This window comes from Scyliorhinus torazame, chromosome 1 (genome assembly GCF_047496885.1).
Source record: "Scyliorhinus torazame isolate Kashiwa2021f chromosome 1, sScyTor2.1, whole genome shotgun sequence".
NCBI classification, from domain to species: Eukaryota; Metazoa; Chordata; class Chondrichthyes; order Carcharhiniformes; family Scyliorhinidae; genus Scyliorhinus; species Scyliorhinus torazame.
Genome location: NC_092707.1, coordinates 343,394,064 through 343,410,597, shown reverse-complemented (window position 1 = coordinate 343,410,597; position 16,534 = coordinate 343,394,064). Strand labels below are relative to the sequence as shown.

Genomic DNA, 16,534 nt, shown 5'->3' with positions numbered 1-16,534 from the left:
CTTCCGGGGTCCGTATTCCCATCCTATTCATGTATTTGTCAAGATGCCCCTTAAACGTCACTATCGTCCTTGCTTCCACCACCTCCTCCAGCAGCGAATTCCAGGCACCCACTACCCTCTGTGTAAAAAACTTGCCTCGTACATCTCCTCTAAACCTTGCCCCTCGCACCTTAAACCTATGCCCCCTAGTAATTGACCCCTCTACCCTGGGAAAAAGTCTCTGACTATCCACTCTGTCTATGCCCCTCATAATTTTGTAGACTTAACTGGCAGAAAGCATGGAATGGGGATAAAGGGGTCTTTTTCAAGATGACAGCCAGTGACAAGTGGCGTGCCTCAGGGGTCGGTGCTGGGACCACAACTTTTCATAATATACATTAATGATCTGAAAGAAGGAACTGAAGGCACTGTTGCTAAGTTTGCAGAAGATACAAAGATCTGTAGAGGGGCAGGTAGTATTGAGGAAGCAGGCAGGCTGCAGAAGGACTTGGACAGGCTCGGAGAGTGGGCAAAGAAGTGGCAGATGGAATACAATGTGGAAAAGTGAGATGTTATGCACTTTGGAAGGAGAAATGGAGGCATAGACTATTTTCTAAATGGGAAAATGCTTAGGAAATCAGAAGCACAAAGGGACTTGGGAGTCCTTGTTCATGATTCTCTTAAGGTTAAAGTGCAGGACTTCCGGTTGCGGCTATGCGGAGCTAAGTCGCACATTCGGCGGCTCCCGCAAAAACTGACTTTTGGGCTCTTTTCAGTGCCCCCAACAGCACTTTTTCGACGTTTCCCGGTGTGGGAAGGAGATTACACCAATTCCCCGATAGTATATGGCTTTTACCAGGGCCGGGGGACTAAAAAGGTGGTGGTGGACCCGAAGAAGGTGCGAGGGAAGAAGAACTAAATGGCGGCGGGCGAAGACCAGGCAGCGTGGATGCAGTGGGCGCAGGAGCAACAGGAGGGTATCCAGCGCTGCTTCAGAGAGATTAAAGCGGACCTGCATGAGCCGATGAAGGCTTCTATTGATAAGCTGCTGGAGACACAGACGGCCCAGGGAGTGGCGATCCGCGAGGTCCGACAAAACATCTCCGACAACGAGGACAAGATCTTAGGCCTGGCGGTAAAGGTGGAGACGCACGAGGCGCTCCACAAGAAATGGCAGGAGCGGTTCGAGGAGATGGAGAATCGGTCGAGGCGGAAGAATCTGCGGATTCTGGGCCTCCCGGAGGGGCTGGAGGGGCCGGACGTGGGGGGCTATGTGGTCACCATGTTGAACTCGCTGATGGGAGCGGGGTCCTTCCAGGGGCCCCTGGAGCTGGAAGGGGCCCATAGAGTGCTGGCGAGGAGGCCCAAGGCTACGAGCCTCCTTGGGCGGTGCTGGTGCGGTTTCATCGGTTCGTTGATCGGGAGTGTGTGCTCAGGTGGGCCAAGAAGGAGAGGAGCAGCAGGTGGGAGAACACGGAGGTTCGAATATACCAGGACTGGAGTGCGGAGGTGGCGAAGAGGAGGGCCGGGTACAATCGAGCGAAGGCGGTGCTGCACAGGAAGGGGGTGAAGTTTGGCATGTTGCAGCCGGCGCGACTGTGGGTTACCTACAAGGACCAACACCATTATTTTGAGTCTCTGGAGGAGACGTGGGCCTTTGTTCAGGCCGATAAGTTGGATACAGATTGAGGGTCGGGATGGGCGTTTGGGAACTGCGGTTGATAAGTTACTTTTTGAGGGGGGGTCCTTTGCTCTTGGTTTCCTTTTCTTTGTGTTTTTCTCTTTCTGGTCGGTGAGGGTGGTTAGGGCGGGTTGGGCACTGGTTTGGTTGGGTTGGTCGGGGGGGCTCTTGGAGGGGGGTAAGCAAAGGGAACAGGTGTGGATGGCCGGCGGTGAGATGGGACCCCGTGGGGGAGGGGGAGGCCCGAGTCGGGGGTGAGGGGACTGGGCCTGTAAAAGGAGCTGCGTCAGAGGTGGCAGTGCCGGGTAGATGGAAAGCGCGGGCTTTTTCCCGCGCTGAAGACTAGAGGGGGCGGGGGCGGGGAGGGAAGCGAGGGTTGTTTCCCGTGCTTAGGATGGAAGGGGGAGGGGGAGAGCCTGTGGATGGGGAACAGAAGAGGAGGGTGTGTCCCACAATGGGAGGAGTCGAAGGAGAGGCCTGAGTGGCCGGGGTCAGCAGGAGTCACCTGACTTGCGGAAGTTCAATGGGGGGAGTAAAACAGCTAGGATGGGTCCTAGCTGGGGGGTGGGGGGGGGGGGAGATAGAGTTGCTGCTGCTATGGTCAAGGGGGAGCTGGAGCGAGTGGGGGGGGGTCGAGACAGGGGTATGCCGCCGTGGGGAACGGGCCGGGCGTGAGGTGCGGTCGCGTGGCTGGCCGAGGAGGGGTTATGGCTAGTCGGCGGGGGAGGGGGGCGGGTAGCCCCCTGATCCGGCTGATAACCTGGAATGTAAGTGGACTGAATGGGCCGGTCAAGCGGGCCCGCGTGTCCGCGCACCTGAAGGGGCTGAAGGCGGATGTGGTTATGCTCCAGGAGACACACCTGAAGGTGGCAGACCAGTTAAGGTTGAGGAAAGGGTGGGTAGGTCAGGTGTTTCATTCGGGGCTGGATGCCAAAAATCGAGGGATGGTGATCTTGGTGGGAAAGAAGGTGTAATTCGAGGCGTCGAGCATTGTGGCAGACAATGGTGGTAGGTACGTAATGGTAAGTGGTAAGCTGCAGGGAGAGAGGGTGGTACTGGTCAATGTGTATGCCCCGAATTGGGACGATGCGGGTTTTATGCGGCGCATGTTGGGTCGGATCCCAGACTTGGAAGTGGGGGGCCTGATAATGGGGGGAGACTTTAACACGGTGCTGGATCCGGCACTGGATCGCTCCAGGTCTAGGACGGGTAGGAAGCCGCCGGCGGCTAGAGTGCTGAGGGGGTTTATGGACCAGATGGGAGGGGTGGACCCTTGGAGATTTGCAAGGCCGGGGGCTAGGGAATTTTCATTCTTCTCACATGTCCATAGGGCTTATTCCCGAATCGACTTTTTTATTTTAAGCAGGGCGCTGATAGCGAGAGTAGAGGATACCGAGTATTCGGCGAAAGCCATTTCGGACCACGCCCCGCATTGGGTGGACTTGAGCTGGGGGAGGAGAGAGACCAGAGCGCGTTGTGGCGCTTGGAGGTGGGGCTTTTGGCGGACGAGGAGGTGAGCGAGCGGGTCCGAGGAAGTATAGAGAGGTACCTGGAGGCCAACGATAACGGGGAGGTCCGAGTGGGGATGGTATGGGAGGCGCTGAAGGCGGTGGTTAGGGGAGAGCTGATCTCCATTAGGGCGCACAAGGAGAGGAGGGAGCAGGGAGAGAGGGAGAGGCTGGTGGGGGAGCTGGTGAGGGTAGACAGGAGGTATGCGGAGGTGCCCGAGGAAGGATTGTTGAGGAAGAGGCGCGCAGCCTTCAGGCTGAATTCGACCTGGTGACCACCAAGAAGGTGGAGGTGCAGTGGAGGAAGGCCCAGGGGGTGGTTTACGAGTATGAGGAAAAGGCAAGCCGGATGCTGGTGCATCAGCTTCGGAAGCGGGACGCAGCCAGGGAGATCGGGGGAGTTAAGGACAGGGGAGGGAGTGTGGTGCGGAGTGGGGTTGGCATCAATGGGGTCTTCGGGGACTTTTATGAGGAGTTGTACCGATCCAAGCCCCCACAGGAGGCAGGAGGGATGGGCTGCTTCCTGGACCAATTGAGGTTTCCGAAGGTGGAGGAGGGACTGGTGGCGGGATTGGGGGCCCCAATTGGGCTGGAGGAGCTGACTAAAAGGATAGGAAGCATGCAAGGGGAAGGCACCGGGGCCGTTAGGTTTCCCGGTCGAATTCTAAAAAATATATGGACCTGTTGGGCCCGTTGCCAGTTAGGACCGTCAATGAGGCAAGGGAGGGGGGGGCCTTGCCCCTGACGATGTCCCGGGCACTGATCTCCTTGATCCTGAAGCGGGACAAGGATCCCCTGCAGTGTGGGTCTTACAGACCGATTTCCTTGCTAAATGTAGATGCCAAGGTGCTGGCGAAGGTCTTAGCCACGAGGATTGAGGATTGTGTGCCGCAGATCATCCACGAAGACCAGACGGGGTTCGTGAAGGGGAGGCAGTTGAATGCGAATGTGCGGAGGCTTTTGAACGTTTTCATGATGCCAGGGAGGGGGAGGTGGAGATAGTGGTGGACGCTGCGAAAGCCTTTGATCGGGTAGAGTGGGGGTACCTGTGGGAGGTGCTGAAGAGGTTTGGGTTTGAGGAGGGGTTTGTCAGGTGGGGTTAGACTGTTGTATGAGGTCCCGATGGCGAGTGTGGCCACAAACAGGAAGAGGTCCGAGTACTTTCAGTTGCACCGAGGGACGAGGCAGGGGTGTGCCCTGTCCCCCCTGCTCTTCGCACTGGCGATTGAACCCCTTGCTATGGCACTGAGGGAGTCGAGGAACTGGAGGGGGTTGGTGCGGGGTGGGGAGGAGCATAGGGTGTCGCTCTATGCGGACGACTTGCTGCTATATGTGGCGGACCCGGTGGGGGGAATGCCGGAGGTAATGAGGATCCTTAGGGAATTTGGGGATTTTCCGGGTACAAGCTCAACATGGGGAAGAGCGAGCTGTTCGTGGTTCACCCAGGGGACCAGGAGAGGGGGATTGGCGAGCTCCCACTAAAAAGGGCGGAGAGGAGCTTCAGGTATTTGGGGGTCCAGGTGGCCAGGAGCTGGGGGGCCCTGCATAGGCTTAATTTTACAAGGCTGGTGGAGCAAATAGAGGAGGAGTTTAAGAGGTGGGACGCGTTGCTGCTGTTCTTGGCGGGTAGGGTGCAGTCAGTCAAAATGACGGTGCTCCCAAGGTTTTTGTTCCTGTTCCAGTGCCTCCCCGTGTTTATCCTGAAGGCCTTCTTTGGGCGGGTCAACAGGAGTATAATGGGGCTTGTGTGGGCGCGAGGGACTCCAAGGGTGAGAAGGGTGTTCCTGGAGCGGAGTAGAGATCGGGGGGGGCTGGCGCTGCCCATCCTCTGTGGGTACTACTGGGCCGCCAATGCGACAATGGTGCGCAAGTGGGTGATGGAGGGGGAGGGGGCTGCGTGGAAGAGGTGTTAGGTGCTCAGGGAGCCCAGCAAATCACACCCATATATTCTGGGCGTGCCCAGTGCTGGAGGAATTTTGGAAGGGCGTAGCGAGGACGGTGTCGAGGGTGGTAGGATCCAGGGTCAAACCGGGCTGGGGGCTCGCAATATTTGGGGTGGCAGAGGAGCCGGGAGTGCAGGAGGCGAAAGTGGCCGGTATTCTGGCCTTTGCATCCCTGGTAGCCCGGCGAAGGATTCTTCTTCAGTGGAAGGATGCGAGGCCCCCAAGCGTGGAATCCTGGATCAACGATATGGCGGGGTTTATTAAATTGGAGAGGGTGAAATTCGCCTTGAGAGGGTCGGTACAAGGGTTCTTTAGGCGGTGTTCTTAGACTTCCTGGCAGAACGTTAGACATTGGTCAATGGCAGCAGCAGCTCGGTGTGTGGGGGGGGCGGTTTACTTTATTTTTGTTTTTGTTAGTTACACTGTAGGGTCTGAGGGGGTGTATATACCTGTTGTGTTAAGTCGGGGTGTTAATGTTAATTTATTATTTATGTCCAGGGGGGAGAGGGGTATGGAGGGTTGCTTTTCTAGATTGTGTTCCACTTGTAGGAAAAGCTAGAAGCAGAGGACAGAATCTCAGACTAAAGGGACGATCCTTTAAAACCGAGATGAGGAGGAATTTCTTCAGCCAGAGGGTGGTGAATTTGTGGAACTCTTTGCCGCAGAAGGCTGTGGAGGCCAAATCACTGAGTGTCTTTAAGACAGACATAGATAGGATCTTGATTAATAAGGGGATCAGGGGTTATGGGGAGAAGGCAGGAAAAAAATATTACCTCTGATTGAATGGCGGAGCAGACACGATGGGCCGAGTGGTCTAATTCTTCTCCTATGTCTTATGGTCTTATACTGATTCATTTCCTCGTGGTAGACTCAACTACCTAAAATTGGGCTTCCAATGTGCCAAATTTAGTAGTTTCAAATAACATGCACATTGTCTGGCATTGCTTGACCGCTAAGAATTTCTGACCCTCGAAAATATGGCTATTGAAAGGCCCAGAGTTTAATGTGATTTTATGGATGTGGAAGGTACAGCCCCTTGGCCTGTTCTGCCATCGAATTATATTGTGACTAACCTGTCTTTTAATTGCATTTACCCACTTTTGTTCCATATCCCTAGATACTCTTACGCAACAAGAATCTATCATTCTCTGTCTTGAAAATTTCAATTGTCCCAGCTTCCACACCCATTTGGAAAATAGAAGTTTCAGATTTCCACGACCCTTTTGCCTGAAAAAGCATTTCCTGATTTTATTCCTGAATGCCCTATTTCTAAATTTAAGATTGGACCCTCTAGTTCTGGATTCTTCTGTCAGAGAAAATAGTTTATTTCTGTTTACCCTTTCATGGGGATGGCATGGTGGTAGTGGACTGGTGACCCAGTAGCTCAGGGGAATATTCTGGGGACCCGGGTTCAAATTCCATCACGGCATGGTGGAAACTGAATCCAATAAATATCTGGAAATAAAAGTCTATTGATGGCCATGAAACCATTGCCAATTATCATAAAAATCCAACTGGTTCACTAATGTCCTTTTTAGAGAAGGAAATCTGGTCTAGCCTACATAAGATCTGTAGCAATGTGGTTGACTCTTAAATTTCCTCTGCAAAGTCCTCCTTACGAACACCTGGGGGCTTGTGCCAAAACTGGGAGAGCTGTCTCATAGACTAGTCAAGCATAGGCCAAACATAGTCATACTCACAGAATCACACCTTACAGATAACGTACCAGACACCACTATCACCATCCCTGTCCCACTGGCAAGACAGACCCAGCAGAGTTATGGAAGGGGCCATCAACAGTGCTATCAAGCGGCACTTAATCAGCAATACCTGCCCACTGATGCTCAGTTTGGGTTCGCCAGAGTCACTCAGCTCCTAACCTCATTATATCCTTGGTTCAATTATGGACAAAACACCTGAACTACAGAGATGAGGTGAGAGTGACTGTCCTTGACATCAAGGCGGCATTTGATCGAGTATGGCATCAAGGAGCCCTAGCAAAACTGAAGTCAATGGAAATCAGGTGGAAACTCTCTGCTGGTTAGCGCTATATACCGAGCACAAAGGAAGATGGTTGCGGTTGTTGGAGGTCAGTCATCTCAGTCCCGGGACATCACTGCAGAAGTTCCTCGGCCCATCCATCTTCAGCTGCTTCACCAATGACCTTTGTTCCAACATATGTGGTCAGATGTGGGAATGTTGCACAATATTCAACACCATTAATGACTTCTCAGACACTGAAGCAGCCCACGTGTAAATGCAGCAAGACCTGGACATTATTGAGGGTTAGGCTGACAAGTGGCAAAGTAACATTTGCACCACACAAGTGCCAGGCAATATCCATCTTCAATAAGAGAGAATCCCCCACTATCAACATCCTGGGGGTTACTGTTGACCAGAAATTGAACTGGACTCGCTATATAAATACTGTGGCTACAAGAGCAGGTCAGAAACTAGGAATCCTGCGACGTGTAACTCACCTCCTGACCCCCCCCCCCCCCCCCCCCCCCCCCCCCCCCCCCGCCCCCCCCAAAGACTGTCCACCACCTGCAAGGCACAAGTCAGGAATATTCCCCACTTGCCTGGATGAGTGCAGCTCACTTACAAAGCTCGACACCATCCAGGACAAAGCAGCCCGCTTGAACGCACAGTAACACCATACATATGCCGTATACAAGATACCCTGCAGGGACCCACCAAGTCTCCTTAGGCAGCACCTTCCAAACCCACGACCACCATCATCTCGAAGGTAAAGGGCAGTAGATACATGGGAACCCCACCACCTGGAGGTTCCCCGCCAAGTCACTCACCATCCTGACTTGGAAATATTTGCCGTTCCTTCACTGGCGCTGGGTCAAAATCTCAGAACTCCCTCCCTAGCATTACCGTGGATATACCTACACCACATTGACTGCAAATGCTGGCCTAGCCAGTGAAGCCTACATCGCGTAAAAATCATTATTTTATAAAATCCTTAATTATTTTAAATATCTTGATTCCAGAGTCTCTCACTCTCACTGATTCCTCATTCTCACTCCTGTTGACTCTCTCACTCCTGCTAATTCTTGCTCTCTGCTTCGTGGCTCTCTCAGTCCCGCCAACACTCAGTCCTGCTAGCTTGCAAATGCATCAACCACTTACATTGCAAAGTGGTTGATAATATATCATAGAAACCGAATCAGCTGAAACAGCTTATCTTGCCGTTGAAACTTGTCATCTAATGCCACATAATTCAAATGGTCTCAGTTACGAATTATATATAGTATTGCAGGTCTTAATAGTTTGAGATTTGGCAACATTATAAAGTCACTCACCATCCAGTTATATTGTGTGTTTTTTCTTCAGTCACCTTTGAGCCCTGTCTGAAGCAACACGAATTATTGCTAAGTGCTCATAAGAAACTTCTGGAAAAGAATAATGAAAGATTTCGTGTTTTAGAAGCTACTGGCTACAATGGCAAACTGATTTGGAAGATCTGCAGTTACAGAACGAGAAAGCTAGAGGCAGCAGAGGGATACACTCCTTCCCTATTTAGCCAGTCCTTCTACACGAGTCGCTGTGGGTATAAGTTATGTGCCAGAGCATACTTAAATGGTGACGGAACAGGCAAAGGGACGCACCTATCTTTGTTTTTTGTGGTTATGAAAGGTGATTATGATTCTCTGCTGTTGTGGCCGTTCAAGCAGAAAGTCAGCCTCGTACTGCTTGACCAGAGTCCAAAGAAGAATCATATTGTCGAGCTCTTTAAGGCTGATGCCAACAGCACGAGCTTCCAAAGACCAGTCTCGGAAATGAATATCGCATCTGGATGCCCAAAGTTTGTGTCTCATACTGTACTCGAAGATGGGAAAACTGCAACCTTTATCAAAGATGATACATTATTCATCAAAGTCATTGTAGATTTATCTGATCTTGAAGATCTATAAAAGGATTTCCAAAAAAATTCTAATTATTTATCTGATACAGAAGAAATTTGCACACAAATTAAAGGAATGAATCTACATTGTTCAATATTGAGAAATGATCAGTGATGACTATCAGAGGTATATATTTGTATTTTTGTGAATATTTCTATTTTTATATTAAACACAATATGCGCACTCCTACAAAGACTTGTTTTTTGAATAGTGGTCAGCACATTATCTTGTTAGTGTGATTATTTTTGATCACATTCAGCTCTGAGCTGCACAATGGAAACCGGAGGCCCTCCCGAGTGTGGTGTGCAACACCTCTGGTCACTTCCAGTAATAGTAATCCGCAGAGTGCGAATGGTGCTGATGTGGATGTCAGAGGCTTCCCAACACACCAGATCGTCACAGTTTACAAATTTGGATCATGGAGGTCCACTCATCGTGTCGGTTTGTCACCAAAGAAAAGGAGGGTCACACCGCTTGGGCTATTTAAAAAGCCAACCATCCAACTTCCTGGTGAGGTAAACTAGTCTGACGTCTGCCGTTGCAGAGTTTGTCGTCGTACTGAGTACTGCAAAGCATTTTTGGAGGTGGTGTGGCGAGTTACTGGATTTGGCAGGGATTGTTGCTGCATCGCCGCAAGCAGGACAGAGAATTAGGTGGCCTTCCCACACTAAAGCAGCAACGGGTCTGTAACATCACAGGAACATAGGGAGGATGCTGTGAAGAGGGAAGCTCTGTGCAGAGGGAGGATGAGGCAGGAAAGAGGCACCCAGGCGCCTTTGCTCTAGAAGTGACCTGTGAGTCCCTACGCAGGCTCTGGTTCACTTAGGAAGACGTCCCTTCACACCACAATTCATCCACTAAACACCACCCCCTTGCATCTGCAATGTCGCATCACAGGGTCCTCTTGGCCAGAATCCTACAATAAAACATATGCCATGGGCTGAATTCTCCGCCATGCGCTGCCAGTGTTGGAGTTCCTGATGCGGCGGAGAATCCAGTGGCAGGGAGAAAACGGGTTCGCCGCTGGGTGCCGATCTGTTTCCGATGCTCTGGTCTCCCGCTGGCGTCAGGATCGAGGTTCACGCCTTGCACCAGCAGAAGGATGAAATTAAGTCCTATTTCCGGGCCGTGCACCATATTCTCCGGGCCCTCGTGATTTTCCAGTCCTTTGGGCCAGAGAATCACTTGGGTGAGAATTGGTACTGGTCCTGACAAAGTGTGGTTTTGACGCTGTGGGCCTCGTGGTGGGACAAGGGAGTAACTCTTTAAGGGAGTTTCCCCCAAAGTCCATCGGTGGGTCACCCTCCCGTCCTCAATGCAAAAGAGACAGAGTTAAGTGCTGCTAGATTCACAGCTGACCACTTCAAAGTCACTCAACCGTGAAGGGAGATGATTGGAAAATACTCAATTCTGTTTGAAGTGGTCCAGGAGCTCTCAACCAAAGGTTGATATTGAGAAACATTGTGGTTAAGTTTCACAACTAACCACTTCAAAGTTACTCGATGGTGAAGGAAGATGAATTGAACAATGCTGACAGTTGAGGGTGTGTGGCAGCTGTCAATCACAGCTTGGTAAAATCAATGTCAAAGAGAAATGAATGAATGGCTTGCAGATCAAAGATCTGAGGGGGTTTAAGCCCAGCTGACTGGTTTTCTCTTTCCAGCAATTGACAGGTGCTGTTTCCTCTGCCTGAAGCAGCAGGTGTATTGCCCAGGTGAGTGTTAGAGCAGTGATTATTTTCACTGCCTCTGTCTGGACTGCTCTTTAGCTTCCAGACAGGGATCTCTCTTTTGGGGGGCTTCCTAAAATGGGTCCGTCTTCTGGAGGGTCAATGGGGAGATCTATTTATTGGAGGGGTCACTGTGGGGGTCTCTTTATTTACTGGGTCTCTTAATTTAGATGGTCTCTGGGAATCTGTTAATTTAGGGGGTCTCTGGGAGGGGGTCTCTTTATTTAGGAGGTCTGTGGGGCCTGCATCGTAGACATTCCAGAAGCCTGAAACTCGTCTGGGCAACAGCTAGTCCCCTGGGTCGGTCTGTCTCCAACTATCCACCCCCTTGGGAGTTCCTACCTACGCCTGCTGACCGGAGCATGTGTGTGGTGCACCCCAGATTGTGTCCCAGGAGGCTCTCCACTAAAGTGTCCAGCCGAGGTGAGTGTCTCTGGGATGGTGGAGGGTGTTGGAGACAGCTGTGACAGGAAATCTGTGTCATCCCCAGACTTGAGCTCAGGGGTGTCCTGGGATTTGGATCGAGGGCTCCCATCCACGTCTTGTGTCCTTATCGTCGCTGGTCGGCACCTGGGGGTCAGGCTGCAGCTGTGTCTGGCGTTGGGGTTGGGTAGGGGCCACCAGAAGGGTATGTCCCATCACCAGCAGCTCCTGCAAGACACATGATTGCAACGCGGGCGGAGAGGGGGGCGTGTTTGTTGGGGAGGGGGGTGTAGGGGTGGTGGTGGTGGTGAGGATGCCATGGGGAACCGCAGCACAGCATGATCTCACTTCCTCGCCTGATGCCGACCTCCACCCCGGTGACTGCCCTTTGTTCGGGCCCACCGACCGCATCCAGGGCCCTCTGCTCTGCTGTCCGGCAGTCCCCCTCCAGGCTTCTTCCGCTTCCGGCGGTTATGAGTGGCCTTCTCCTGGTGAGGGGAAACAGAAACTGACAGTGTTACACAGTCGGATGCATCCAGCCCAGGGAGTGGGTAGCTGGTGGTTTCAGTGGCCAGGGCACACGGCCATGGGAGCTGGCATGGCCAGTCTTTAGTAGAGCCAGAGAGACTTAATTACCTGCAAATGCTCGCATTCAAAGTATCGTCTTGCATCTTTGATTTTGTCTATATATATGTTTCTGGAACCTACCTCTTCATTCACCTGATGAAGGAGTAGTGCTCCGAAAGCTAGTGATTCGAAACAAACCTGTTGGACTTTAACCTGATGTTGTAAGACATCTTATTGTGCTCAGCCCTGACAGGGCACCACTCCAGCCAGTGTCCGGCCTGGCAGCCCACAGCCACTCCTCTCCGTGTCCAACCTCCTCTCTCGCTCCTTCATCAGCCAAGACGCCAGTTTCATGATTTTTAAAAGCACAAGTGAACCACACCATCAGGAATTCGGCCCATCGGAGGAGGATACTCGCGGAGGCCCCGGAGAGTACCGGGTCGGGCCCGTTAATGATATGCAAACAGTGTTTACTGTACGTGTGTTCCGGAACGCATTGTCGCTGTTGAGGTGCTGGAGAATTGCGATTTGGCGTCAAATCGGCGCCTGCTGCGATTTTGGCGTCGGACCCGATTCTCCTCCCCCCCCCCCCCCCCCCCCCCCCCAATCGCCTTTCCTGATTTTGGCGTCGGCTAACGGAGAATCCTGCCCCACTTTATGTATGCTCTGCTCCCTGTTAGACAGCCAAATGTCTCTCCATGCCAATATATTACCCCCTACACAATGAGCTTTTATTTATTGCAATAACCTTTGATGTGGTGCTTTATCAAATGTCATCTGGAAATCTAAGTATAGAGTCTGCTCGGCCAGTCAATGCGACCATGATTCGTCTCATATGATAATCCTCAACTTCACTTTCCTGCTTTATCTCCATAACCCTTAATTCCCTTACTGATTAAAAATGTGTCTATCTCAGCCTTGAACATACATAGCGACCCAACCTCTGCAACCTTCTGCGATAAAGAATTTCACAGATTCAATACCCGCTGAGAGAAGAAATTCCTCCTCATCTTTGTCTTGGATGGACAACCCCTTACTCTGAGATTCTGGTCCTAGACTCTCCCACAAAGGAAAACAACTTCCCATCATGTACCCTGTCGAGCATCCCAAGAATCCTATATTGGGCGTGATCCAGCGGTCACGCTGCACCAAACAAACAGCTCACCAATGGCACAGCATAGCAGATGAAAGCCAAAAGACCCCACTCCCGGGATCTACCCAGCTCGCCTTGCCGCGTGAGATCCAACGCGAGACGTTGCGATGTGAATCCCTTTGAGGCGGGATCACTTTTTGGCAAATCTGCATATCAGAGCACGGTGGCACTGCCAAGGCTTTGGGATTCATCCCCTTGATCCCCACAAACGGGGACCAGACGGCACTCCTGGGGGTCTCCCAGCATGTCAGAGGCCCCCAGCTGCATTAGACCCTGGCACTATTGGTGCCACCTTGGCATCATGACAGTGCCAGCCTGGCACCTCAGCAGTGCCACTTGAGTGCCAGCCTGGCACTGCCACGATTATCATGTGGCATTGCCATCTGGCCTGGGCACTGCCAGGGAGACAGGTTGGCACTGCCAAGGTGCCAAGCTGGCATTTTTTAGGCATGTGCTATCGGGCTGGTGTGCCCGATGTTGGGAGTTGCGGGAAGTCGGGGATCGTTTCGGGGGCCTTGGAGATCAGGGTGCCATTTTAAAATGGCGTCCCGATCTCTCCCTACACTGGGGAGTTCCGGTGAGTGGAGCTCCTCACTGTACAAAACGGGGCTATGTGCAGCCGCGGCCACATGTTCCCCGTTCAGGCCCCATATTCAACACGAGTTGCTGCCTACGAGATTTTGTTTCCTTTTGGGAGAATCGTGCCCATTGTCTCGTTAAAGTTATATTCTCTCCAGGATGAATCAATACCACTCTAGCTTTCGCCAGAGTTGGACATCAATGGGCGACAATTAAAAACAAACTTCAGTGCAATTCAGATATTTGATTACTGGAAGGTAATTGAAACAAACAGTCTGATCAGAAAACAATGTGATCAGCGAGTAGCCTATAACCTGAAAAAAAGATTATGGATGTGTCACAAGAAAGGATGGCGGTAAAACTCTTGGAATGATTGTCGCAGCTGGTGTCCTGGAGAGTAACACCCATTTTCAGCATAGGCAAGAAGATAAATTGACTTCCCGCCTGCTCCTATTTGCTATTTGAAGTCAAACATCTGCTCATCCTTTTGATAGCATTTTCATTCAAGGTGATTTGATTAAAGTTCAGTTCATTTCACTTTTTATATATGGTGTCTTGAACATCAGGTACCCTTTCGTTGCATAAGCCCAACATTTTCATGGCAAATTTTGAGGTAAATTTATTGGAATTTATTTTTTTAATTTGAAAATCCAACACTGTTCTCTCTCCCACCCTCCCTCACCTACTGTTATTACCAGGTTGTTGGGGAATGAAATAAAGCTCTTGCCTACTTGTTTTAATTAACTTGAGTTTTGATGATCTTTGTGACATTATTGTTTGTAATCACAATAATATATATTCCTCTCTAACCACATTGATACTGTCAGTTCCCACTTGCACCCACAATACATTGACAGTACAGCCATTCCCTACAAGGTATGAAGGGATCCTCAGCTACTTTCAGACAAAATTGTAGAAAATGTTGGGAGTATTTTACTGGCAGGTGACAAGAAAGATCGCAAGAAAATTGTGTTTCCCTTGCTAAGTCTATGATTTCAAAGGCTTTGTAGAATATTCTGAACTCTTTGATTGGGGCATGATGTTCTTCACTGGAGATTTGAGAATTCAATTCTGCCAGGAGATGAGGAAGAATGACGGGGGGGCTGCAACAGGAGAGACTCTGGATTGGGTGGGTGCCGGGTTTATGGCGTGGGGTGTGTTACAGTTTGCACATGGGAGTCACAGTTACTTCGGTAAAATGCATTGTTATGAACATATGTTGTAGTCTGGAGCTAGGGGCATTAGAACCTCCATCATTTTTTCCATCACATGACTGACCAGGAATCTCTCCTGTTCTTACCACCTGCCATTGTCATTTGTCAGAAGGGTTTGCAGGGATGCATTGGGATGTGTTATGAATACACCTTTCAGAACCATCATAATCCTGGGCTGGGATTTGAACCCATAACTTATAGCTCAGAGGTAGGAACGCTGACCACAAAATCACCCCACTCAGTGGTATAGGCCACAGAACAGGGTAAAAGGAGGCTTAATTTCTCTGGGGACACTCACAAGAGAGTTGTGTCACCTCCAACAATGAGGACGGCATCACACCCGGCATTTTATTGCCTCCTCCGGCCCGGGTCACGGCAGCAGTCAAACCTTTCGTCTCTGGATCCTTCCAGGTTGCCACCGGCGCAGTCCGTATCGCCAGACAAGCCTGCCGTCCATGCTTGGTAGATATTTGGTAGATGCAAACATTTTGATCACACCCTTCAAGGGCAGCAGGAGACTTGCCCTGAAGATTGCACACGTTTCTTCCAAGGGCACCAGTTAATAATAATCTTTATTAGTGTCACAAGTAGGCTTACATTAACATTGCAATGGAGTTTCTGTGAAAAGCCCCTAGTCACTTCATTCCGGCGCCTGTTCGGGTACAGAGAGGGCAAATTCAGAATGTCCAAATGACCTAATAGCATGTCTTTCGGGACTTGTGGGAGGAAACCGGAGCACCCGGAGGAAACTCACGCAGACACAGGGAGTGCAGACTCCGCCGACAGACAGTGACCCAAGTCGGGAATCGAACCTGGGACCCTGTAGCTGTGAAGCAACTGTGCTAACCACTGTGCTACCGCGTTGTCATTCTGCAGGCACCTGGCCATCACAACTGGGGGAGATCCTCGCTGACTTAATTAACCAGGGTGGGGATATATCTCAGTCACTATATCTGATCTAATCTGGGATCCTGTAATCCCTATTGAGCCGGGGTGGGAGTTGTCAGGCACTGTCTGTCTCCAGCAGACCTGGTTTGTGTGTGGGGGGGCGGGGGGTAATGAACTGCCTTCCTCATACAGGACATTGAGTGAAGCGGATTCCTATTCACCGCGTCACCTGCCTGAAAACAAAAGCATGAAGAAATGACAATGAACTAAACTCTCCGGCTGTTGCTGCATTCATTTCCCAGTTTGGGAAGTTTCCTGCAGGAAGGAGCCTCCGCGGGGAATAAGGGCCAGGCAGGTCAGAGAGAAAGAATCCCAGCTGCCGCGTGTGTCTGTGTGGCAGCCTCACCATCACCAAGGTCACATCTGAAATGAAATCAACGATCTGACTTCTCACAGGCGCAGATGTCAATATCCTGACCGCCCGGCTGTTCCAACCGGCTCCAACTCCCTGAGTGAGTGATTTACAAAAGCCCCGCTTGTGTCACCAGCCGCTTGCAGCCATGTGGAAACTGAAACGTAAGTGTTACTTTATTAAAATAAGATCGTTAGGAAAGCAAATTGTTGGAATGTGAGACCAAGTCAACACGTGAAAAGCCCGGAAAAGAAACCGGTCAAAATAGTTTGATGGTCGAACAGTGACCATAGGCATTGGTGGCTTGGTGATGGGGATAAAAGAATTGTTGGGACATAAATAGTCAATTCAATTCACCGTCCTCTATCCTGGTAATAGTGTGATACAACGACAAAGTTGGTTAATTATTGCCCCATCGATTTATCAATTGAACCAGGCGCAGGCATCTTTCCATTTTTCCTTCTCAACCTTATTATTGTTTCTTTATGGTTTTGCATTGTTAAAATGTAGCTCACATGACTGGTTTTATGTTTTTTGTTTG

The 16,534-nt window shown here is 50.7% G+C and overlaps 2 protein-coding genes across 5 annotated transcripts in view; both read left to right on the top strand.

The window, feature by feature from the left end:
• The window catches only part of LOC140425398 (TNF receptor-associated factor 5-like), a 74,766-nt gene extending 65,552 nt beyond the window's left edge, over positions 1–9,214 (top strand). For all 3 annotated transcript variants that reach the window (XM_072509643.1, XM_072509633.1, XM_072509623.1), the window contains exon 11: positions 8,457–9,214. In XM_072509643.1, coding sequence (XP_072365744.1) covers positions 8,457–9,037 — 581 coding nt within the window. In that variant the 3' untranslated portion in view covers positions 9,038–9,214. The remainder of the gene's footprint in view (positions 1–8,456) is intronic.
• A 6,553-nt stretch (positions 9,215–15,767) lies between these two features.
• The window catches only part of LOC140425382 (creatine kinase M-type-like), a 62,480-nt gene continuing 61,713 nt past the window's right edge, over positions 15,768–16,534 (top strand). Inside the window, exon 1 of one of the 2 annotated variants that reach the window (XM_072509591.1) lies at positions 15,768–16,157. In XM_072509591.1, coding sequence (XP_072365692.1) covers positions 16,142–16,157 — 16 coding nt within the window. In that variant the 5' untranslated portion in view covers positions 15,768–16,141. The remainder of the gene's footprint in view (positions 16,158–16,534) is intronic. The other variant, XM_072509596.1, reaches the window with a different exon arrangement.